Source organism: Corvus moneduloides, chromosome 31 (genome assembly GCF_009650955.1).
Source record: "Corvus moneduloides isolate bCorMon1 chromosome 31, bCorMon1.pri, whole genome shotgun sequence".
In the NCBI taxonomy this organism is placed as follows: Eukaryota; Metazoa; Chordata; class Aves; order Passeriformes; family Corvidae; genus Corvus; species Corvus moneduloides.
The window spans coordinates 137,243-157,975 of NC_045506.1; the positions used below are offsets into that span (position 1 = coordinate 137,243).

Here is a 20,733-nt window from a genome sequence, read left to right on the forward strand (position 1 = left end):
CCCCGCTGTCCCTTGTGTCCCCTGGGCACCGACAGCCCCGGGCCTTGCCCTGCTCCCCCTCCCACGTTCCATCCCGGCTGGCGGAGCCTTGGAGCTGCCGTGGGGCCGTGGGGCTGCCCCGGGGGCTGCGCCCCGAGCCGGGGCCCCTTCCCAGTGCTCCCAGTCTGCCCATCCAGCCTGGAGCAGCCAGCGAGGGCTTCAGCTGGGGCGGCAGAGAGGCGCTGCTGGGGGGTCCCACCTCCGCTTGGCTTGGGTTGTTTTTCCCAAGCTGGGGAAAAACGACTTTGGGAGTTTTCTGCCACAAATCTCTCCCCCCGTGCACTCAGCCAAAGGGGTTTGGGGCGGTTTTCCCTTTTTGAGGGAAAACAAAGCGATGCACTGATGCTCCCTCGGGCCAGGAGCAGCGGAGAGCTTTGTTTCTCTTCTCAGCTGAATCGCGGCTCGGAGGGATGCATGTGCCCCTTAATGTGCACCCCCACTTTGTATAATATCCGATATTCATGGCTCTGTGAAGTCTTTGTTCTTCTGGAAGTTCAGGAATTTAGCAGGACTTTGGCTGAGCAGCAGTTCGTGTCAATTAGTAACATTTTCTGAAATTTATGGTTTCTCCCATTACTTCCTTATCTCCAAGTCCCTGGCCCTATCTCCAATGGGATTCACACCATCTGTTTGTAAAGACACGTTCATTTTTTTCCTTTTAATCCCCCCTCTTCTTCTTTTCTGAGTCCTTCTCTTCACAAACTTTAAAAATGCCTTAATCTGTTCTTCCTGGGCCTTCTTTGGTTTGGGGATTATTCTCAGTGACCTCATTCTGTGTCCTTTTGTAGCCGTTTCTGGGTCAGGAGGCCTGGCTGCCACCTGCATGCCCTTGATCCCCTGCTGAATGAGCTGCACTGAGCAAGGTGTGGTGCATGGTAAAAAGATGAGAGTTGCTGCAGCACCTGAGAGGAGAAACAGCATTGGTTTAACCCATGGTCTGCCAGGGAACCACGAAAACATGTCCCATTCCCATCCTTTCCACATTTGGAGCGGTACATGAGCTGCTTTCTTATTTTGTTTGTTCTCTGTTTCACCACTTCTCCTTTGCCATCTCTTTGCCAAGAGCACTTTGAGTCATTTAATTTTCCACAACCTGCTGGTCCTTCTGCTGGAAGAGAATCTGATGCCATCCCAGGGTGAAATGTGGCGTTGCTCATGGGAGTGGATTGGTGGGTGAGAAGGTCAGGAGCTGGAGCTGTGTGCTTGGTTATGATTTGGAGGACAGCTTGTAATCTAATGATGCATTGAAATGATCAGTGGGTTCTCTGGCACCTGGTATGAATTTGTTTGGGTTCCCAGGGGCTGCTCCATGGTGTTGTAGGATTTGTTCTGTTCTTTTCCCCATTTTTGGGTGCTCCCAGACATGCCAGGGATGCATCAATTGACCGCTTTTCTCCGATTAAATCATCACATCCTTGGATTCCCAAGTGATTTCGCTGAACTTGTGGCAGCAAAAGCAGCCCAGTGGTCAAACCCACCCTGTATAACACAGAGAGTGCCAGCAGATGTTGGAGTGGGGAGAGGGATGATTCCCCCCCGCTTTTGTGAGTGAAGTTCTCCCAACATTCTCCGTTTGCTGTTTTCCTTTTCAGCTTCGGGGATTTCTGTTGCAGAGTCAGAGATGCTCAGTGTGGGCTCTGCCTTTAGCGATGCAAATTCCGTCAGTGCAGGGAGGCAGAGCTTGGGGTGAGGGGCAGAGGGAATCAGCCCAATTCCTGTGGCAGGCAAGGAGAGCTTGGGACATTGTGCACACTTCCCGCAGCAGAGTTAATTTGCATTTCTAAATCTCCTCTGCTGGCTGCCTGGAAGGAAGCTTCTCTTCCAGCTCAGCCATCAGGTGACTCACAAGTGGCCCCCCAACAAGCAGCTTTCCTTTTTTTTTTAATGTTTTTTTAACTGTTTATGAGTTAAAGGGTCAGTTTTAAAGCTCTTCCAGTTTTGCAAAATGCAACCTACAGGTGAACATTGAAAAACCCATTCCAAAATTCTGCCATCACTAACAGCCACGCACACACAAACACAAAAAAATCCAAAGCAATAAAGATGTTTCTGCTTCTTCCCCTAAGACTAAAAATTGACTCTCACACCCCTTGCCCAGACCCATCTGACAATATCAAAGTAGGATTATTAAGAAAAAGCCTTCTAATGTTATAATCTTATCAAAACTGTGGGAAGGACAGAAACTCCCCAACAATCTTTTTAGTGTATGAGGATTAAGGCTGAAGAAAATGAATACAAAAGCTAAATTTTTAGCAATGTAATATTGAACATTTATTAGTAGAACAAAGGCAAATCACAGCTCTGGGGCGCTTGGCAATATTGCCAGAGGCGCCCTCCATTCATTTTACTGTGGACTGAAGTACTCTCCTGAACTGTTACATATTCATTAACCCAGAAAGGAATTTACACTTCACTCCCCTTTCCCCCTCTCCGGTTTCTGCCCCTTGCCCCAGCAGGACACCGCCTCAGTCCTCTGGATCGCTTCAGAACTGCAGACAGGCCCCCTCTCTCCGGTGCCTCCGCAGTCTCCAGCCTCATTGGCAGCTGCCAGTTCCCTTGGGCCGTGTGAGTTCTGATGAGGTAACAATCTTCCTGGGATGCTTGCGGTTTATCTTCTTTGTTTCTCTAAGATGTCTTGGTTCCTTGGCTCTGTAGTTTCTCAGCTCAAAAGACATTTATTACCCTGTGTTTATTAATACATTTCTTAGCATATTACGACTATTTCGAAGTTACAATTTACCTTAATCTCGTTTCTATTTAACTACATTTTATCTTAACACTATTTCTACATAATCCGTCATCACTTCTAAATGTTTAAATCATATATGTGAAAGACAACATTTATCATTCACTCATTTATCACACCAGGGTAAGGAATTGCAGACATGGATTCCAGGGGAGATAATTGAATATCTGCCCTGGGTCTGGCTCTTCTTCTTGCCAAAGCCAATGGCAGCAGCCGTACCCGTGGCATCTTGGTTTCTCTCAGCAGCTTCAGAAGGTGTTTCTTTAATTCCCCATTCATTCTTTCCACCCGACCCGAACTCTGGGGGTGCCAGGGCGTTTGGAGGTGCCACTGTGTTCCTAAAGCAGCCAGAACGGCCTGAAGGATCTTTCCTGTAAAATGAGTTCCCCTGTCTGAGTCCATTGTTTCCACAATCCATATCTTGGAATTGTTTGTTCCAAACATGCCTTAAGAACTGATGCAGGGATTGCTGAAGCAGTTGGAAATGCTTCTGCCCCGCTGTGAGCTGCCATGCTGTTAGCAGAAGATATTGAAGCATTCCTGCTCAGGGCATTTCAGTGCCAGGCTCTTCCAAGCACCCCCAGCTCGGCCCTTTGAGCTGAGCATGCGGGCGCTGAGCTGCGCTTTGTCTCATTCCCTTTCCTTCAGAGCAGCGTGTCTTGTCACTCTTTTCCCTTCTGCTGCCCTTGCAGAGCCATCCCTAAACACCTTTTCTCCCTCAGGCCAGGGAATGTCTGGTAAATCTCTGCTAGCCCGGGTCTGGAGCTCTGTCACTTGGCTGCAGCCATGGGTTTCTTGCCAGCCCCGTGTCCAGGGCCGTTCAAACAGGAGGCTGGGTTCAACCCTTGCCCTGTGCTCAACTCTGAATCCTCCTGTTCCATCCAACAAGTTTCATTCTGTAAGAACCGAGTGCTGCTCATCCATTTAGAGGCTCCTTTGGTTAACAAAGCTTTAACTTGATGCCAGGCTGGAACAATCAGAGATTGTGCTGCTGTCAGTTTTCAGGCCTCAGTTCCCATTAAAGCCGGGGCTGCACAATTCTGCAGACAATGAGGCCACTCTCTGGCCACTGGGTTAAACATTTGAGCCCAGGAATTCCTTTGGCATGGCCCTGTTTAACATCCCCATGCAATTCAAACGGTTTTTCCCTGTCTGGGAGGGCCAGGGCAGGAGGCTCAGTTAATCTGCTTTTGAAGCCTTGAAACTTGTGCTTTCCTTCTGGTGTCCATGATGGGGTTTCTTGGCTGGCAGGAGAGGAGTGTTGTAGGGAGAGATGCCTGGCTCCAGAAGCGCTGCCTTTAACAGGGCCTCAGTAAGAGGCTGTAACCCCTTCCTTGCCTCCCTTGGAACAGGGTATTGCTTTTAGACACCACTTGTCCTGGATGCTTCAGAGGAATTTGGAGAGGCTCCATATCTGATTTTCCCTATTTCCCTGGGGCTGCCCACACTTCTGGGTTCCCTTCAGCAGAGGCCTTGGCAGACATTTGACACCAAGGTACAGCAGCATCAGCCTCTGTATCTCCTTTGACAATATGAATTTGCATTCCCACTTGAGCCACCAAATCCCTTCCCAGTAAATTACAATCACAATTAGGAACAAACAGAAATTGATGCGTTTCAAACCCATCTCCCACATCTTTTGATAGTGGTTGAATAAAACACCCCTGCTCCTCTTTCCCACTTATTGCCTGAATGATGAAAGAACTTCTTGACAATTTCCCCAATTAGGTCTCAGATTCGGAGTGGATCGAGAGGCCCCTGTGTCCGTCAGGAGCGGCCTCGTCTCGATCCAGACGCGCCCTGAATGTTCTCAAGGGCTCTGGTGCGGTGGGTCCCTGGTGTGCTGGGAGCTCTGAGAGCCCTGACAATCCATGTCCATCAGGGGTGGACTTGCTGGTGCTGAGGGTGCTGCTGTCTGTGCTTGCAGTGTCCTTGTGGCCTGCAGCTGGAGCCCTGATTCCTTGGCAGGGGCTGTTTGGGTGGGCTCTGCTGTGCCGAGGAGGGCAATGCCTGTGCCAGGTGCTTGTGGCCGCCGCCGTCCCCTGGGTGCTGGGGCCCCCTTGGGCCCTGCGGTTCATCCCTGGGGGGCTGTAGAAACTCTGCCATGGCCTTTGCCTTCACCTTGGCCTTTTGCTCATCCCTTCTTGCATTCCCCTGCTGAGCCTTTCTGGCCAAGTGCTGCAGGGGCTTCTTGTGCCTCTCCTGCAGCCCCCTCAGTGCCTGTGGGTGCTCATCCTCTGACAGCTGCTGAGCTTTCTGCACAATCATTCGTTTCTCCAGTGACCCAAACAAGATCGATGAAAGAAAATCCTGATCCTTCCACATCCCGCAGCCTCCTGGGGGCCGGGGGCCAGTGCCGGCCCTGCCCGGGGGGTGTTGGGGTCAGGCAGTGCCCGGCGCTGAGCCCCGGATGCCCCACAGCCCCGGCCCGGCCCCGCAGCTCCCCACAGGCCCCCAGCCTGTGCTGCCCTGTCCTGCTGCTCCCCACCACAGAGAAACACCCTGAAATCCTGAACTTCTTTGTTTTCCTGTCCTGGAAAGCAGGGATACAAAGGAGGTGGAGCTGGCCCTGAGGATAAGAGGGTTTTGGCCCTTTTTGAGGATAAAATTGTGGAAGGTTCTGGAAAACATAGCAATTCTCACTATTTTTCTCTTCCTCCTCTTTTCCATCTTCCTTTTCCTTTCTTACCACATAGATTCCTCCTGCTGCTGTTTGTCTTAACCATATTCCTGCACACTCCCTTCAACCAATCCTTTCCCAGCACACCAACACCATCCGTCCCCTGCTGCTGAGACCCCTTCTCGACTTCCCTTTTTACCCCCGCTGGGTGTCCATGTCCTTAATTAGCTCTGGGAGAATGTGCAAACTGCCTCAACATTGTCCCCTTTTGTATAGGACACGATGTCCATGGTTGTGTTGAGGCTTTGTTGTTGTTCTGGAAGTTGAGGAATTGAGCAGGAGCTTGGCTGAGCAGCAGTGTGTGTCAATCAGTGCCATTTTGTGGAGCTGATGGTTTGTGGTGTCACTTGCTTGTGTCCAAGTCGGTGTGGCTGTGTCCGAGCAGATTGAGAGCATGTGTTTGTAGGGAGGCGTTGCTGTTGTTCGTTCGCTGGGGGTGCCCGGTTTTCGGGCCATCCCCCCTGGAGCAGGGTGTCCCCCCTTGGTGCAGGCGCGGCCCTCAGGCAGCGCTCAGCCAATCAGAAGGCGCGGCGCTGGTGAGTCAGCAGTTGCCAGGCAGAGCCGCAGCGCCCGGCGCTCCCCAGCTGGAGCCCCCGTGTGGCCCGGCCTTGGCGCCCCCCGCGAGGGGAATTTGGGGAGGTGGGAGGGGGGGAGCGCCAAGGCCGGGCCGGCCCGTGCTGTGCTGGCAGAAGTGGCTGCGGCGGGGGCCGAGTGCGGGCAGGAGCGGCCGAGAGCCCAGCGCTGCCGCAGCCCGAGCTGCCGCAGCTGCATCCCTGCTGGTGCTGTGGGATGCGAGAGCTCTGGGGGGCAGAGCGAGCCAGGGGTGGGTGCTGGGCCTGGGGGGAGGAGGAGAAAGGCTGGAGGAGCAGGGCTGGAGGCCAGAATGGTGAAAGGATGGACGTGGGAGCAGCAGGTGGGATTCTGCAGGAGAAGGAGTAGTGTGAGGAAGAGGAGTGTGAGGAAGAGTAGGGACACAGGAGGAGGAGGAGGAGGAGCAGGAAGAGGAGGCACCGCAAGGTTCCAGCACTCGCTGTATCTGCAGCCTCCCCCCAGCCCCAGGAGCGTTGCCCCCCCCAATCCAGCAGGTAATCAGGGAGGGGGATCCACGATTTTCCCGTGGGTGAATCTTGGTGTTTCTGAAGTTTCTTGGTCTCCATGTTGGTGCTTTGGGTTTTTTTGTGGGGGCTGAATGTTTATATTTTGGAGGGTGTTTTGTCTGAAACTTGATGTTTTGGAAGTTTTTGGTCTGTGTCTTGATGTCTGAGGGACTTTTGGGCTGAGTCTCTGTGTATTTGAGGTTTTAACAGACACAGGATGCCCTGTGATGGCCTTGGGCAGGAGGAACCCCCAGGCCAAGGCGCTCACCCCTTGTTTCTCCCCCCAAACCAGGATTTGTCATTCCCAAGGCGTGGCCGGATGGAGGAGGAGGAAAAGCCCCGGAGATGCCGCACGAGGAGGGGCTGCAAACGCAGCCCAGAGAGATCCAAGGAGGAAAGAGCCCCCCTGTGCCGGGAAGGCGGCCGGAGATCCAGGGGGAGCTCAGAGCTGGGGGAGAAGCCTCAGGGCGGGGAGAAGCCCCACAAGTGCTTGGAATGTGGGATGGGCTTCAGGTGGAGCTCCAGCCTGATCCGGCACCAGAGGATCCACACTGGGGAGAGGCCCTATGAGTGTGGGAAATGTGGGAAGAGCTTCAGGCAGAGCTCCAACCTGATCCAGCACCAGGTGGTCCACACCAGGGAACGGCCCTATGAGTGCTTGGATTGTTGGAAGAGCTTCAGCCGAAGCTCTGAACTGAGGGTACACCAGCGCACCCACACTGGGGAGAGGCCCTACGAGTGCTCTGAGTGTGGGAAGAGGTTTCAGAGGAGCTCCCAGCTCCTCGTACATCAGCGCATTCACACGGATGAGAGGCCCTTCCGCTGCCCCGACTGTGGGAAGGGCTTCAAATACAACTCCACCCTCATCAAGCACCAGCGCATCCACACCGGGGAGAGGCCCTACGAGTGTCCTGAGTGTGGGAAGAGCTTCTCCAGCAGCTCTACCTTGACCCAACACCACCGGAGGCACCGCTAAGGGAAGCCCTGCGAGTGCCCCGAGTGCGGGAAGAGCTTCGTGCGCTGCTCCAGCTCCATCCCCCGTGGGAGGATCGGCGTTGGATGATCCCCAGTGACCCCCGTTGGGCAGAGCCCTGGTGACCCCCGTTCCGGGTGATCCGCGCTGGGTGGGGGGAAGGTGTTGGAGAGATTTCTTTGCCTTCTCCTTGTGCTGCTGGGATTTGGTTGGGAATAAATTCCCTCCCTGTGCCCAGGCTGGCTCTGTTGTGCCTGTGCCGGTGCTCAGGGCGGGATCTCTCCCGGTCCTTCTCTCAGCTCCTGGGCTTTTCCTTGTATTTCCTGTCCCTGTGCAGTAGCAGAGGGCAGGGACAGAGCGGTTTTGGTGTCTCCCGGCATCCAGGCAGGGCCAGCCCAGCCCCGGGGGTTGTGAGGGGCTTGTGGGGGTCCCCTGTTTTCGGGACATCCCCGCTGGAGGAGGGTGTCCCCCCTTGCTGCAGCCCCAGCCCTCAGGCAGCGCTCAGCCAAGCAGGGAACACCCTCAGCTGGGGCCTCATTTTTGGGCACATCTGAGCCCCTGGACATCTCCATCCCCATTTTGGGGTGCAGCTGAGCTCCTGGATACCTGGGTCCCCAGTTTTGGGGCTCTATTTGGCTTGCACAGCCTGGTTTTGGTAGTGGGGTTGGTTTAGAGATGGCTTCTGAGAGAAGGATCTGGAAGCTTCCTCCATGTCTGGCAGAGCCAATCCCTGGTAGCTCCAAAGATGGAGGTGCCGGATGCAGAGATGCCCCCACAGCCCCTGGGAAGGAGGGAGGGGTGGGGGGACGGTGTTTTTAAGGGTCTTCTTTTCCTTCTCATTCTCCTGCTCTTATTTTTTCAGTGTCATCAATTTAATTAACATCTCTAATTAGAGCCTGTTGTGCCTGTTCCGGTGTTTGCAGAGGGATCTCTCCCAGTCCTTATCCCCACCCGGGAAGCCTCGGTTCCATTTTCTCTCCCCTGTGCGGCTGCGGGGGGCAGGGACAGAGTGGCTTTGGTGGGTGCCTGGCACCGGGCCAGCGTCACCCCAGGCCATGGGCACCCCTGAGATCCCGCGTCCCTGGGGACACATTTCTGGGCACAACTGAGCTCCCACCTGCCCAGCACCTCGAGGTTCCCCCTCCAAAAAACCCCACCGCGAGGCTGCAGCGTCCCTAAAGCCCCTCAGCCAATCAAAATCATGGCCAGCGCTGGCCATGGGGCGAGTGGTGGCAGCTGGGGCCGTACTGGTGGCACTGGTGGTGCTGGGAGCCCCCCGGCTGCGGGCACGGAGCTCTCAGGTGAGCGGGGGGGGGCGGGACGCAATGGGAAAGGGGAGGAGAAGGGGAAAAAGGGGTGATGGGACCCCTAAAATGAGTGAGAGGTGGAGGGGACCCTCAGAGGAAGAGCAGGAGGGGGCTGAAGAGTGGGGGAGAAACGGGTGGGAGGGGGTGGGAAAGTGGGGAAAAGTGGAGGATGGGACCCTAAAAGTGAGCGGGAGTGGGCTGGGGATTGGGGGATTGTGGGGGAAAAGGGTGGCAAGGGTGAAAAGGGGGAATGGGACTCCAAAACTCCTCTGGGGAGCGGCTGGAAATGGCGGGGGAGGGGATGTGAAATAGGGAGAAGGGTGGAAAAGAGGAAGTGGGAGCACGGGCAGGAGGGTCCCATGGCGGCCGTGGGGCACAGGGGGTGCGGAGCGGGGATCCGGGGTGGCTCCCGGAGCTCTGGGCGTGCTGGGGGCTGCAGGGGGGCACCCCCTGAGCTGTGTCCCGCACACACAGGGGTGTTCCAGGGGATGATGAAGTCCGAGTGTCACTTCATGAAGGGCAGCGAGCGGGTGAGGTTGGTGCAGAGGAGCATCTGACAGCGGGAGCAGCAACTGCACTCGGCAGCGATGTGGGGCTGTTGGTGGGGGACACCCCGTGTGGGGAGAAACAGGCGCAGTGCTGGAAGAGCCATGCAGCAAGAGTGGGGTACAAAGGGGCTCTGGCGGACAGGCTCTGGCGGCACAACCGCGAGATCGTTGCCCCGTTGCTGGCGGAGCGCAGAGGTGCAGAACGTCGGGCAGAGCGAGTCCCCTGGGGCCCTGCCCTGGGGATGAGCCTGGAGCCCCTCAGCCCCCCTGGAGCCCATCCCCGGGGCCTCTTGTCCTTCCAGGTTCCCCTGAGCTCTCCCAGTCCCTCCCAGTCTCTCCCAGTCCCTCCCAGTCCATCCCAGTGTCTCCCAGTGCCCCCGCGCGTGTCCATCCCAGCCCTGCGTGGCGCTGACGCCCCTCAGCCAATCAGAGCGCGTCTCTCTGATGACTCATCAGTTGCCAGGCAGACCCGCAGCGCCGACTGCCCCGTGCTGGACTCGGCCTCCCAGTGCCGCGCGCTCCGTTCCCAGTCGCTCCCAGTGCCCTCCCAGTGCCTCCCCAGTGCTCTCAATCCACTCCCCTCTCACGAGGGTAGCTCACTTCTCTCAGAACACTCCAACCCAGAGCTGTCTATGCTTCTAGGCCGATCTCTTGTCCTGTTTCTCGGTGTTGAGCATTCCATCAAGAGCCACCCTTCTTTTTAGGCTTGGCAAAGCTGCTGGGAGAGGGTTTGGGGCATCCTTGGAAGGCAGGGAACAACTGCGATGGGGTTTGTGGAGTCCTGGAGGAGATGAGAGTGGGTTTGGCATGAGCTGGAAGGTTTAACAGCGTTCTGGACAGATCTGGGACGTAAAAAAGAGGGGTTTAGGGGGTCCTGATGGCTCTCTGGGGGTTTTTTGAGAGGTACTGACCCCTGCGGCCCCCCCACAGATGCCAGCAGACACTGCCCGCAGCAAGATTCTGACGGGGATCGGGGACTTCGTGTTGGGCTTCATCTTCCTGGCGCTGGGGCTCGGCTTTCACTTGCTCGAGGAGGTGACGGGGGGTCCCGGGGATCGCATCCCCCCTCCCCCAGAGCGTGTGTGCCCCCCCGGGGCCCCCCAGCTCGGTGTCACCCCCTTTGCTCTGCCCACAGAGCTCCTGAGCCGCCGGCGGCCGCAGCCCCTCCCCGTGGCCTCGGGCCCGGCCGGGACCCCCCGCTCCATCCCCGCGCTGATTTTGGGGGGGTCGTGTGTCCCCCCCAGCCCCGCTGTCACTCTGCCCCCGCCCACCTGCACCCAGTGCTCCCAGTAAGGCTTCCCAGTTCACCCCAGTGCCATTTATTGGGGAACACTGGGTAGGGACTCTGGGGAACCCCGCAGGGAAGCCAAAACCAGCCCTGGGATGGATCAGGAATGGGGACCCCCGTGTGTCCCCCCCGTGTCACCCCGCTCTGGCTGCTGGGAGCCCCCGGCTGCGGGTGAGGAGCTCTTGGGTGAGTGGGGAGGGGCGCGGGGACGATGGGAAAGGTGTCTGAGAGGGGGATAAGGGCCGGGGGACAGCGGGAAAGGGCTTCCCATGAGAGTCCCTTTGTTTCCCCATCACTTGATCTCTTGAGCTGTTCCCTGGGGCTCTCGGGGGGGCAGAACCTCACGGGGGGCTCCCCAAACCCCTGTTCCCTCCCTGGGGGTCTCATGGGGGGTTCCTCCCCACCCAGCAGCTGGTGCTGAGGCGGCCGTGGGGCAGAGAGGGGTGGGAAAGGGGTGTCCAGGGGGGTCCCTTGAGCTCCCAACCTGCTGTGGGGTGCTGGGGGCTGCTGGAGGGGGGCACCCCCTGACCTGTCTCCCACACAGGTGTGTTCCATTCCTGGGGAAAAGCCCACTGGCACTTCCTTGATGACAACAACTGGGTGAAGTTCATGGACAGGAACATCTACAACTGGGAGCAGTTTGGGCACAGGGGATACCCCAAAATTTGGAGGTGGGATGGAGTTGTTTTGAGGTGGAATTGAGCCGTTTGCAGTGGGATGGAGTCGCTTTGAGGCGCCTTTGATCCCTCTCGGCTTTTGGGGTGCAGAGCTGTGAGGGACTGAAATGTTCCGGGTTAATGGCTCAAACCATTGGCCACCGGCAACAGCAGCGGGGCCTTTGCTGGCCGTGGGCACAGGGAGCGCCCGGGGGCACAGGGGGGGAGCACCCAGCCCGGAGGGGACGAGCCGGGCCTGGAGCCAGGGAAGGGCAGAGGCCGATGGGAAGCAGATCCGGCCAGGTGGGACAGGGCTTTGGAGCAGGGCAGCGCCCTCCCTTCCACAGCTGGCCCAGCTCTGGGAACCCGCCCGGGGCAGGCCCGGGACATGCACACAGAGGGCTGGAGGTTTCCATCCCCTCGCATGGGCCATGCCTGGCTCAGCTGCGCTGCCGGGAGGGGCAGGGCCATGTCTTAGAAGGGGCCATAAACCATCAGAGCCCCCAAAGTGCCCCGGGATCCACAGTGTGACATCGGACAGTGCAAAACTCCCCCGGGGGAGGTACCTGGGTGTTCACCCAAACCTGAACCTGTATTAACCCACGGAACTTGGAGTTTCCTGCGCTTCCCCAGCCCCCACGGGATCCAGCCTGGGACCATCACTTACACCAAGGACAGGGACATTGGAACAACCCAAACCAAAAGTTTTGTTGCTGATCCAGGGCTGCTGACTCTGTATCCTTCTACTCTCATACTTCCTTTGCCCTTATACATTTCCTAAGTGTTACTTTTATGCTTTTAAAATTACTGGAGATGGTAACCAAAAGGGCTCCAAACCCCCCCCCAAACACAGTAACCAAACTGTTCTGAAATAAACCCTACAGAGATATATTTATAAACACAGATCTTTCACTGTTGTTTCACTCTAATCTGCCCCAGGGAGCCATGAACCAGACCCTGGGTTACCCTCGCCTTCAGGGGCGGGGCGGAACAGGAGCTGGACACAGGGGAAGCTTCTGGAAGCTGCTGATGGAAGCCACCCCTGGAGGCCCCCTATTTCCGAAGCCTGGCCATGCAAACCCAGGACACTGAATCCAAACATGGATCACTCAGACGGGGGGCACCAGGGCTCTGCCTGTCGTGGTTTGACGCAGCTGAGCGTCAAGCACACGAAATCTGTTATTTTTCGTAAGGGGAAAATAAGAAAATATTGAGGAAAACTAGAGAGCTGCGAGGCAAAACAGGTTCAAACTTAAACAGTTGCTGTACAAAGAAAAAGTTTATTACTAACAGAATTAAAAGTAAAAAGAAATAACAAGAAATTCAAGCAAACCTCCCCTCTCTTCCAGCACTTCCCTCCTTTTACCCAACTCGCACAAAGGAAGCAGAACATGGGATTTCGGTCAGTGTTGCAGTTCTTGAAAAGTCTCTTTGTTATGCTTAAGGAAAAAAGGGTTTTCTTCTGCATCACGTGGTTCCCAAAGTGCCACCAACAGCAGACCCGCCCGGAAAGAAACAATCTGCTGTGGTGTAAAACATCTCTGCCCTGAAACATCTCACAGTTCCTTCACACTGCCAGACATGGGCCATCACATGGGGTTATTAAGCTTTTTAAGGATGAGTTACTCTGGCCTGAACACAAAGGCTTTCTTCACCACAAGTCTCTAAAAGCCTCTCACTTCTGGCATGGCCCCTCTTCACGATTTTCACGGGCCACGCGTGAATTCTCCATCCCCCCCATGTACTCCAAATCGATCCAAGAGACAAACTGTTTGTGATATTACAGTTTCTTACCACGGCCTGCAGGAAGGTTTTTTTTAAGCTGCGCGCGAGAATCGTGGCACCGCCCTCTTTTCTCCCATCTCCATTTCCAGCCCCGTCCCACAGGACTCGCTTTCTCTTCTCTCTGACTCCGAAGCTGCCACGTTGAAGAGTGTTCTTGTTCGGGCTTTACGGTGGAGAAAGCCTCGCTCCCTTTGTGCTGCTGGCTGCGTGGTGTCCTCTTCAGTTCAGCGCGGAGTGTGCTGGCTGCAGACAGGAGGCTCTGCCGGCTCCCGCTGGCTCCGCCGGCTCCGTGTGGAGAGGAGAGGGACCCGCCGGTCTCAGGGAGCCGCGCCGGATGGGTTTAGCTGTGTGGCAGTCCATGGCTGGCTTTAGCTGCCTGCGGCTCTGGGACAGGTTCCCCCCCAGCAGTGACACAGGCTCTGTGCCGCGGCGTTGGGAAAGGAGGGGGTGCAGGGGCCCTGGCCCGGCGGGGCCCGGAGGCTCCAAGGCTGCCCCACCTTCCGGCAGGAGAGCTGGAACGAAAGGAATTCCTGCGTTTCCGTGTGGTTTAAATGTGTAAATTGTGAGAAGCATCATTAGTCTAAAAGACTGTCCATCAACTCAGGGTCAACCCACTCCACCAGCTCTGCTGGAAGTGGGCAAAGGCACCAGAAACCCCAAGGCCCAGCCAGTGCTGCTTCTGGAGGTGCTGGGAGCGGCCAGGGAGGCAGCCCCAAACTGAGGGATAGGAAGGTCTCTTCCGGCCTGGATGAATCCGGGACTCGGGGATTGCCCCGGGCCAGGTGCAGCACCTGGCACTTGGCCTTGTGAGGCCTCGTAAGGTTCTCGTTGTGCCACTTCTCAAGCTTGCCCAGGTCCCTGTGCACAGCCAAATCCTGCCATGGTGCCCCTGCCACGCTCAGCTGCCCGTCCCCTGCAAACGTGCTGAGGGGGAGCTCGAGCCCCTGCCTGTGTCATTGGGGACGCCACTAAAGAGCCCCAGGGCCAAGGCAGAGCCCTGAGGGACACCCCTCGTCCCCGGCCTGCAGCTGCACATGGAGCCAATGCCCCCAAGTCCCTGGCTGCGGCCATCTGGCCAATGGCTCGTGCCCTGAGTAGCCCACCCGCCAAAGCCAGTGTGTGGAGATTGGGCTGTTGAGTGGGACTGTGGCCAAAGCCTCACAGAGGCCAAGGGCTACAAGTGCCCAAGTCCAGGGCCTGCTCAGTGCTACTTCCAGCAGGCTCGGCTGCTGAAGGGGCACCGGCTACGGCCCTTTGTGACACAGGCGCGTGGTGTCAGGGCCCTTGGCCATGCGGAACCTGGGGGTGCCCAGAGACCCTTGTGACATCAGAGAGCCCCGCCCTGGCCGAGGGTATCTAAGGGGCGCAGAACCTTGGAGTGCCCAGTCCGCTGAGAGCCACTGTCGCAGAAGGAAGCAGCTCCCGCAATCCTTCTGTGCTACAGGACCTCAGAGATGGAAGAGGACAAGGCAAACCCCAGCTCCTCCCAGCCACCCACCCCTGTGCCCAGCGAGCTGCAAGACCAGACCCTCAGCTGGCACTTGGTGGGGGCAGAGAGTGCCTCAGTCAGGCCACAGACAGACACTGAAGAGGAGCAGGGGCCCTTTGTCATCAAGGAGGCAGAGAGGAAACCTGGCATGGATGAGGAGCCTTGCCAGGGGAGAGACACTCGGCCCCAAGAGATTCGCCTGTGGGAAGAGGCAACAGGCCGTGAGTTGTCCCAGTGGGTACCAGCAGTGCCAGTGCAGGAAGTGTCCCTGTGCGGAGTGTGGAGTCACCAAGGGCTGAACCCGTGGAAGATGGGTGTGAGTGTGCAGTGGGGAGATGGGGCACAGCAACAGCTCTACCAGAGGGAACAAAGAGTGAAAGTCCAGGAGCTGCCCCAAGGGGAAGAAGAGGGGAATGACCCAAAGCTGTCCCAGCAGGGCGAAGGAAGGGTGAGGGGCCAGGAGGCAGACAGGGGGTCACTCCTGGCAGAGAAAGGGAGCGAGGAGGGCACCTCAGCTGGAGACAATGAACACTGCCAATACCACACCCAGCTTGAGCTGTCCCAAGAGTGCCAAGGTGCGGCAAAGCCAGAGCTGTCCCGAGGAGAGGTCAGCAGCTCCCAAGACCCCTCTGACGGGGATAACGGCATCGAGCCAGAGCCGTGCCACGCAGAGCTCAATGAGTGGGAAGAGTACATCTACCGAGAGGTTTGCATAGAGGAAGATGGCAGCGACAGAGACCTCACACAGAGCACCTGGCAATACACGTGCATCTTCAGCTTCGGGGTCCCGCCCTCGCTGCCGAAGGACGCCGCCTGGGACGGACTCAGCGTCCTCGAGCTGCGCGAAGAAGGCGGGCGCCGAAGCCTGGCAGCTCTTGCGGCAGACGGGCTCCCGGCGCCCGTCCCTCGGGAGGCCTGGGCCGAGCGCCCGGCACGGGAGCCGCTCTGGGCCTCGCTTCCCCCCGTGCGAGGCCGAGCCGCCACGGGAGCCGCAGCTTCTCCTGTGCTGGCCTGGCAGGAGCCGGGGCCTGCCCCGCACAGCCCCCGCGGCCCCTCGGCTGCCCAGCCGGCTGCCCCCAGCAAGCGGCCCGGCCGCCTCAGGCGGGCGCTGCGGGCGCTGCGGGCGCTGTTCCGCTGCCGCTGCCTGGCGCCGCGGACGCGGGAGTAGCGCCCGCCCGGCCCGGGGCTGCCGATGGCGGCCGGGCCGGGGCCTGCGCGGGCCCCCGGGAGCCGCACGGGCGGCCTCGGCCTGGCCGGGCCCCGCAGCCTGAGCTGCCCCGGCTGCTTTGGGCCGTGCCGGGGGCGTCTCCCCGACGCCCAAAGTCACCGGCGTGGCCGGCCCCAAACAGCGCCCGTGGAGCGCGCTCGGTGCCGGCGCGCTCGGCGGGGAAGCCCAGAGAGTCACCGAGGTGCCGAGAGACCCTGCCGGGCACCCGGTGCCACTGGCACCCGGGCAGCGCCAGCGTCGCCCCGAAACCACGTCCCCAAGGGCCACATCTGCACAGCTCCTGAACGCTGCAGAGACAAGGACTCCACCACTGCCCTGGGCAGCTTCTTCCAGTGCCTCACGCCTCTGCCAAGGAAAAACTGCTTCAGATCTTGAATCTGAACCTCCCCTGGTGGCATCAAAGGCCACGGACATGACTGCAGGACTTTGACTCGACAAGTGGAAGCTGACTTTAAGAAATAGTAATAGTTTAAAAAAAAACCCCCAGAAATTAAAACAACCTCCTCATACAGGAAAAAAGAATAGGAATAGGAATAGGAGTAGGAATAGGAATAGGAATATTGTGATGATGAAGAAATAGCAGTAGTAAATAGGAGGAAGAAGAAAAAGGAATAGAATATTAATAAAAATAGTAAGTTGAATAAGAAGCATAGGAATAAGAAGAAGAAGAGGAAGAAGAAATAGTAGTAAGCAATAAGAATATGAAAAAGAAAAGAATAAGCATAACAAGTGAATAAGATTAATTAGAATAGGAAGAATATGATGAAGAAAAAACAGTAGTAGTAAATAAGAAGAATAATTAAAATAGGAATACAAAGAATAAGAGTAAGACGAAGAAGAAGAAGCAGGAGTAGTAGAAGTAATTAAAAAGAAGAAGGCAAAGAAGACTTAGATGAAGAAGAAGAAATAGGAAATAGTAATAAGAAGAAGAATATCAAATTAAAATACACATCCACACATCCTCTAGAATCCCATCCCTCCCATTTGTTGTTCAATAAAATGCATGTCCAATAAAATCCGTTTGTTGTCCTCATATGGTCTCACTTGCACCTTCCCTGGGGCACAGGCGTCTCTCCCTCTTGGCATCCTAACCCATGGGCAGGGTCCCTTCCAGCCACAAGCATGCCAGGATTCTGTCAGGGACTCCCTTCTCTTCTTCCCTCTGCTTCCAGCTGGAAAATGTGCAGCAAAGCAGCCTTTGCTGTCTGCTCTGGGAGCCCTCCCAGCTGCTGGACCTTGTCCCCTGGCCCTGCACAGCTCCCTTGGGAGGCACGGCAGGACCAGCAGCGTGGGAGCCTCGGGAATGCCCCTCTGGGATCCATGGCACACACTGCAATGAGCTGGAATTCCAGTTCCCAGTGAGGAAAAGATGTTCCTGCCCTTCAAGGCAAAGCTCTGAAGGGGCTGAAACCCAAGTGGAGCAAGATCTTACAGTGACATTTCACTGCCAGCCTCCATAACTTCATCCAGGGCTGCTTTAGCTCCTGGATTGGGGAAAAAAAAACCATCAGGGGAGGGTCTTTGGCTGGGAGCTGCCCTGGGCAAAGGGAGACACTGGGAGGGAAAAGAGCAGGCAAAGGAAGGCAGGAGAGAAAGGAGGACCCGGCCAAGAGCATCACTCCGGATCTCTGAGGGAAGGGGAAACCTTTTGTTGTATGGAAACCAACAAAAACTCGGAGTATCTCTGCCAGGCCACTGAAGGCCTCTCCTGCCCCACTCTCCCCAAGCAAAGTGCCCCTCCTTGCCCATCCTCGCAGCACTGTCCTCATGCCCTTCTGCTCGTTGTGGATGATGGGGCAGAGGGTTTGTTCCAGGGCATCCTGCAAGCACCAGGCAGGACAGTTCCACCAGGATGGGAACCCAGCTCAGGGCTGAGGGACTCAGAAAATCTAAACACCAACACAACACCAACAGGGCACATTTGTCACTTTTGCTACAAAAGGCAGCACTGAAAATGATGGGTAATGAGAGCCTCCTAATCACCCCAATCCCTTCTCCATTTTAAACTTTCTCTGAAATAACCAGAATAGCTCTTCAAATTCCTTCATCTTTGTCAGTCCCAGATCTTTGGAGAGCAGACTGGGGAAGAGAGCACAACATCAGCATGTTGGTAATCAGACATGGCTTGTTGTCCATTTCTCCTTACTCAGTTACAGCGGTAGATATTGGGAATAACCAGCTGTCCTGAGGAATTTTTCCGGCAGCAAGTTATTTTCCTGTCATGGTCCATCTGTAATTTTATTACTTTATTACTTATTAAATGACTTATTACTTATTAAAACACCAACATAAATACAGTACAGCGCCTTGCAATTACTCCCCCTTATATTTATAAACCTCAAAGTCTTCCAGGTCTTAACAACATCTTTCTTCTATTCTTACTCTTTGGGTGCATCAAAAGACTCCTACTCACAGCAGTAGAGAAAACCTTCTCGTTAAAGAGTACCAGTGGTACAAGATCTACCCAGGCAGCCGTAGCCGTGGCTACCAGAGAAACATCTTGCTGGGATGATACCCAAAGCCCCCCAGTTTAAGGTTTAAGTTTCCTTTATTTTTTTAAACAAAAACGGGGGAGATGTTGCCGTGCACCTTTCCCCCCGTACTTGGTCTGTCCCAGTTCATTTCATTGTCAATCAGTTTGTAGTTTCCCCTCCCCTTGCTGCATTGTATACGCCTTGCCTTAGCTGCCAATCCTTGATGTACACCACCCCTTTCCCCTCGCCCTGCTAGAAAGTTCTTCTCCCCTCAATACCCCCTTGGTCCCTTTGAATTTCTCCCCTCCCCTTGTTTTCCCTCATTGGCCAATTGTATGTCACTCCACCTGTGAACCCTCCCCTTCTCCTTCCCGACTGGCCCTGAGATTGTTGCTGCCCTTTGTCCAACCCCCCTTTAAAAAGCTGTGCAACCCCTTTTCTGGGGTCTTCGGTCCCTGGTCCCCCTGAGGACAACAAAGCCCTGGATACTCTACTGGAGTCCCCTCCTTCCTTCTTGCCTCTGCCTGCGAGTGCAAACCATTCAGCACCCTGAGAGCTTTGCCTCTTGGGGCGAGACCAGCTTCATCTTGGTCTTCGGAGCGCATCAGACCCGTCACTGCGAGTGACCGGGCAGCTCCAGCAGCAACAGTTATGTACTTGGAATCGCCGTGCTTATGCTCAGTGGCAAAAGCACAAACCCAGAAGCAAGGCAGAAAAGGGTACTTACTTTCAAGACATGCGAGATTTGTAAAGAATTACAAATGACCAAAGAAAAAGGGGGGATTGAGAAACGGGTGATCAGTACTTAACTCATGTAAGCACAGTTAACTATTGGGAGACAGCAAATGTTAATCACAAAAGCGGAGAAGCAGGATTCGCCCTAATCTTGTCAAGATAAGAGGAACAAGAATCTGTTTGAAACCAGCACAGAAACTGCTGAGTCACCCCACAAAGGACTGCCCGTGCTCCAGAAAGAAAGGTGAAAAGTGCATTGTGATGAAGAGTAGGGATCTTCATTGGAAAGACCCGCGAGGAAGAAGAGGAGCCTTCCTCAGTGCGACCACCAGGACACACCACTCATGTGTGACACATATGCTAATGATATTAATGATTTCGGAGAACTAATTTGTATAACCACTCCTATCCCAAGGAATGTGATGAATATTCATGCATTTCACCCACAATGCTGGAATGTATGGAGTGCTGGGTGTGTGTGTTAGGAGGAGAGATCCCCCACGCACCCGGCGCTGAATAAAGCAGAAACTCACTGCTCTGCCTCTGCCTCTGAAGTGTCTCTTGGCCCGGTCTGGGTGATTCTCTGGGAGGAGACTGGGAGGGGTCTTGGTGAGTCCTGGTGGGACTGGGAGAGTGTCTGGGGGTCCTGGGGCAGTGGGGGGCAACTGGGAGTGATGGGAGGGGCTTTGGTGGGTCCTGGGGAGGTTGGCAAGGGATTGGGAGGAGGTTTCAGGGGGGCCTGGGTGGGCTGGGGGTGACTGGGAGGGTGCTTCGAGGGGCTTGGGGTGTTTTGAGAAGATTTTGGGGGTGCTGACCCCTGCAGACCCCCAGACATGCCGCTGGACGCTGCCCGCAGAGGGATGCTGACGAGGATCGGGGGCTTTGTCTTCCTGGCGCTGGGGCTCGGCTTCTACCTGCGCAAGAAGGTGATGGGGGGGCCCGGGGGTCGTGTCCCCCCTCCCCCAGAGCGTGTGTGCCCCCCCGGGGCCCCCCAGCCCGGTGTCACCCCCTTTGCTCTGCCCACAGAGCTCCTGAGCCGCCGGCGGCCGCAGCCCCTCCCCGTGGCCTCGGGCCCGGCTGGGACCCCCCGCTCCGTCCCCGCGCTGATTTTGGGGGGTCGTGTGTCCCCCCCCAGCCCTGCTGTCACTCTGCCCCTGCCCGGCTGCTCCCAGTGTTCCCAATAAAGCTTCCCAGTTCACCCCGGTCCCGTTTATTGGGGGGCACTGGGGATGGACTTGGGAGCACCGCAATTGGGGGGGGAAAGAACGTGGGGATGGATTGGGAATGGGGATCCCTGTGTGTACCCCCCATGTCACCCCGCTCTGGGGGGGGGTGGTGGGCACCTGAACCCCAACACAGCCCCCAGCGAACCCCAAAAGGCATCAGGAATCCCCTAAGAGGAAGAAGCAGGAGAAGGGCCAGAGAGAAGCAGGCAGGATGACGAAGGAGGAGGAGTGGGATCCCTCCCAACTCAATTTAAGAGTCCCAGACCCCTCTTTCCCTCAATTTGGGCAGCTCCTGGCAGCTTTTTCTGGGAGGAATTGCTGATTTTCGGAATTTTTGAGGTTTAGCTTCGGAGGTGGACAGCTGTGTCTCGCCTTCTCCTCCCTCTTGTGGCCTCTCAGCTGCCCCCGACACCCTGGGGGTGCTGGGTTTTCCTTCCTGGGGACAAGGACCTTCATTCCCTT

General features: G+C 56.4%; 2 protein-coding genes and 1 long non-coding RNA gene across 4 annotated transcripts in view; 2 read left to right on the forward strand and 1 right to left on the reverse strand.

Moving 5' to 3' along the window:
* Positions 1–20,733, reverse strand: part of LOC116436928 (zinc finger protein 436-like) — a 337,104-nt gene that overhangs the window by 136,741 nt on the left and 179,630 nt on the right. The window lies entirely within an intron of this gene.
* Positions 527–8,045, forward strand: LOC116436938 (zinc finger protein 79-like). 2 transcript variants are annotated; one of them, XM_032094395.1, is made up of 3 exons: positions 527–1,220; positions 6,855–7,187; positions 7,272–8,045. In XM_032094395.1, the coding sequence occupies exons 2-3, from the start codon at positions 6,882–6,884 to the stop codon at positions 7,536–7,538; spliced, it is 573 nt and encodes a 190-aa protein (XP_031950286.1). In that variant the 5' UTR covers positions 527–1,220; positions 6,855–6,881; the 3' UTR covers positions 7,539–8,045. The 2 variants fall into 2 exon arrangements, with proteins under 2 accessions (XP_031950286.1, XP_031950287.1); XM_032094396.1 differs by lacking the exon at positions 527–1,220 and adding an exon at positions 2,379–2,619.
* LOC116436951 lies at positions 19,861–20,242 on the forward strand. The gene is made up of 2 exons (XR_004237103.1): positions 19,861–19,971; positions 20,072–20,242. It is a non-coding gene; the product is annotated as an uncharacterized LOC116436951 (long non-coding RNA).

What these genes read in the sequence shown, in the direction of transcription:
- LOC116436938 (XM_032094395.1), top strand. Translation starts at nt 6,882, where the DNA reads ATGGAGGAGGAGGAAAAGCCCCGGAGATGCCGCACGAGGAGGGGCTGC. An exon ending in CCAACCTGATCCAGCACCAG is followed by an intron (nt 7,188 to 7,271) that starts GTGGTCCACACC and finishes AGGGTACACCAG; the next exon opens with CGCACCCACACTGGGGAGAG.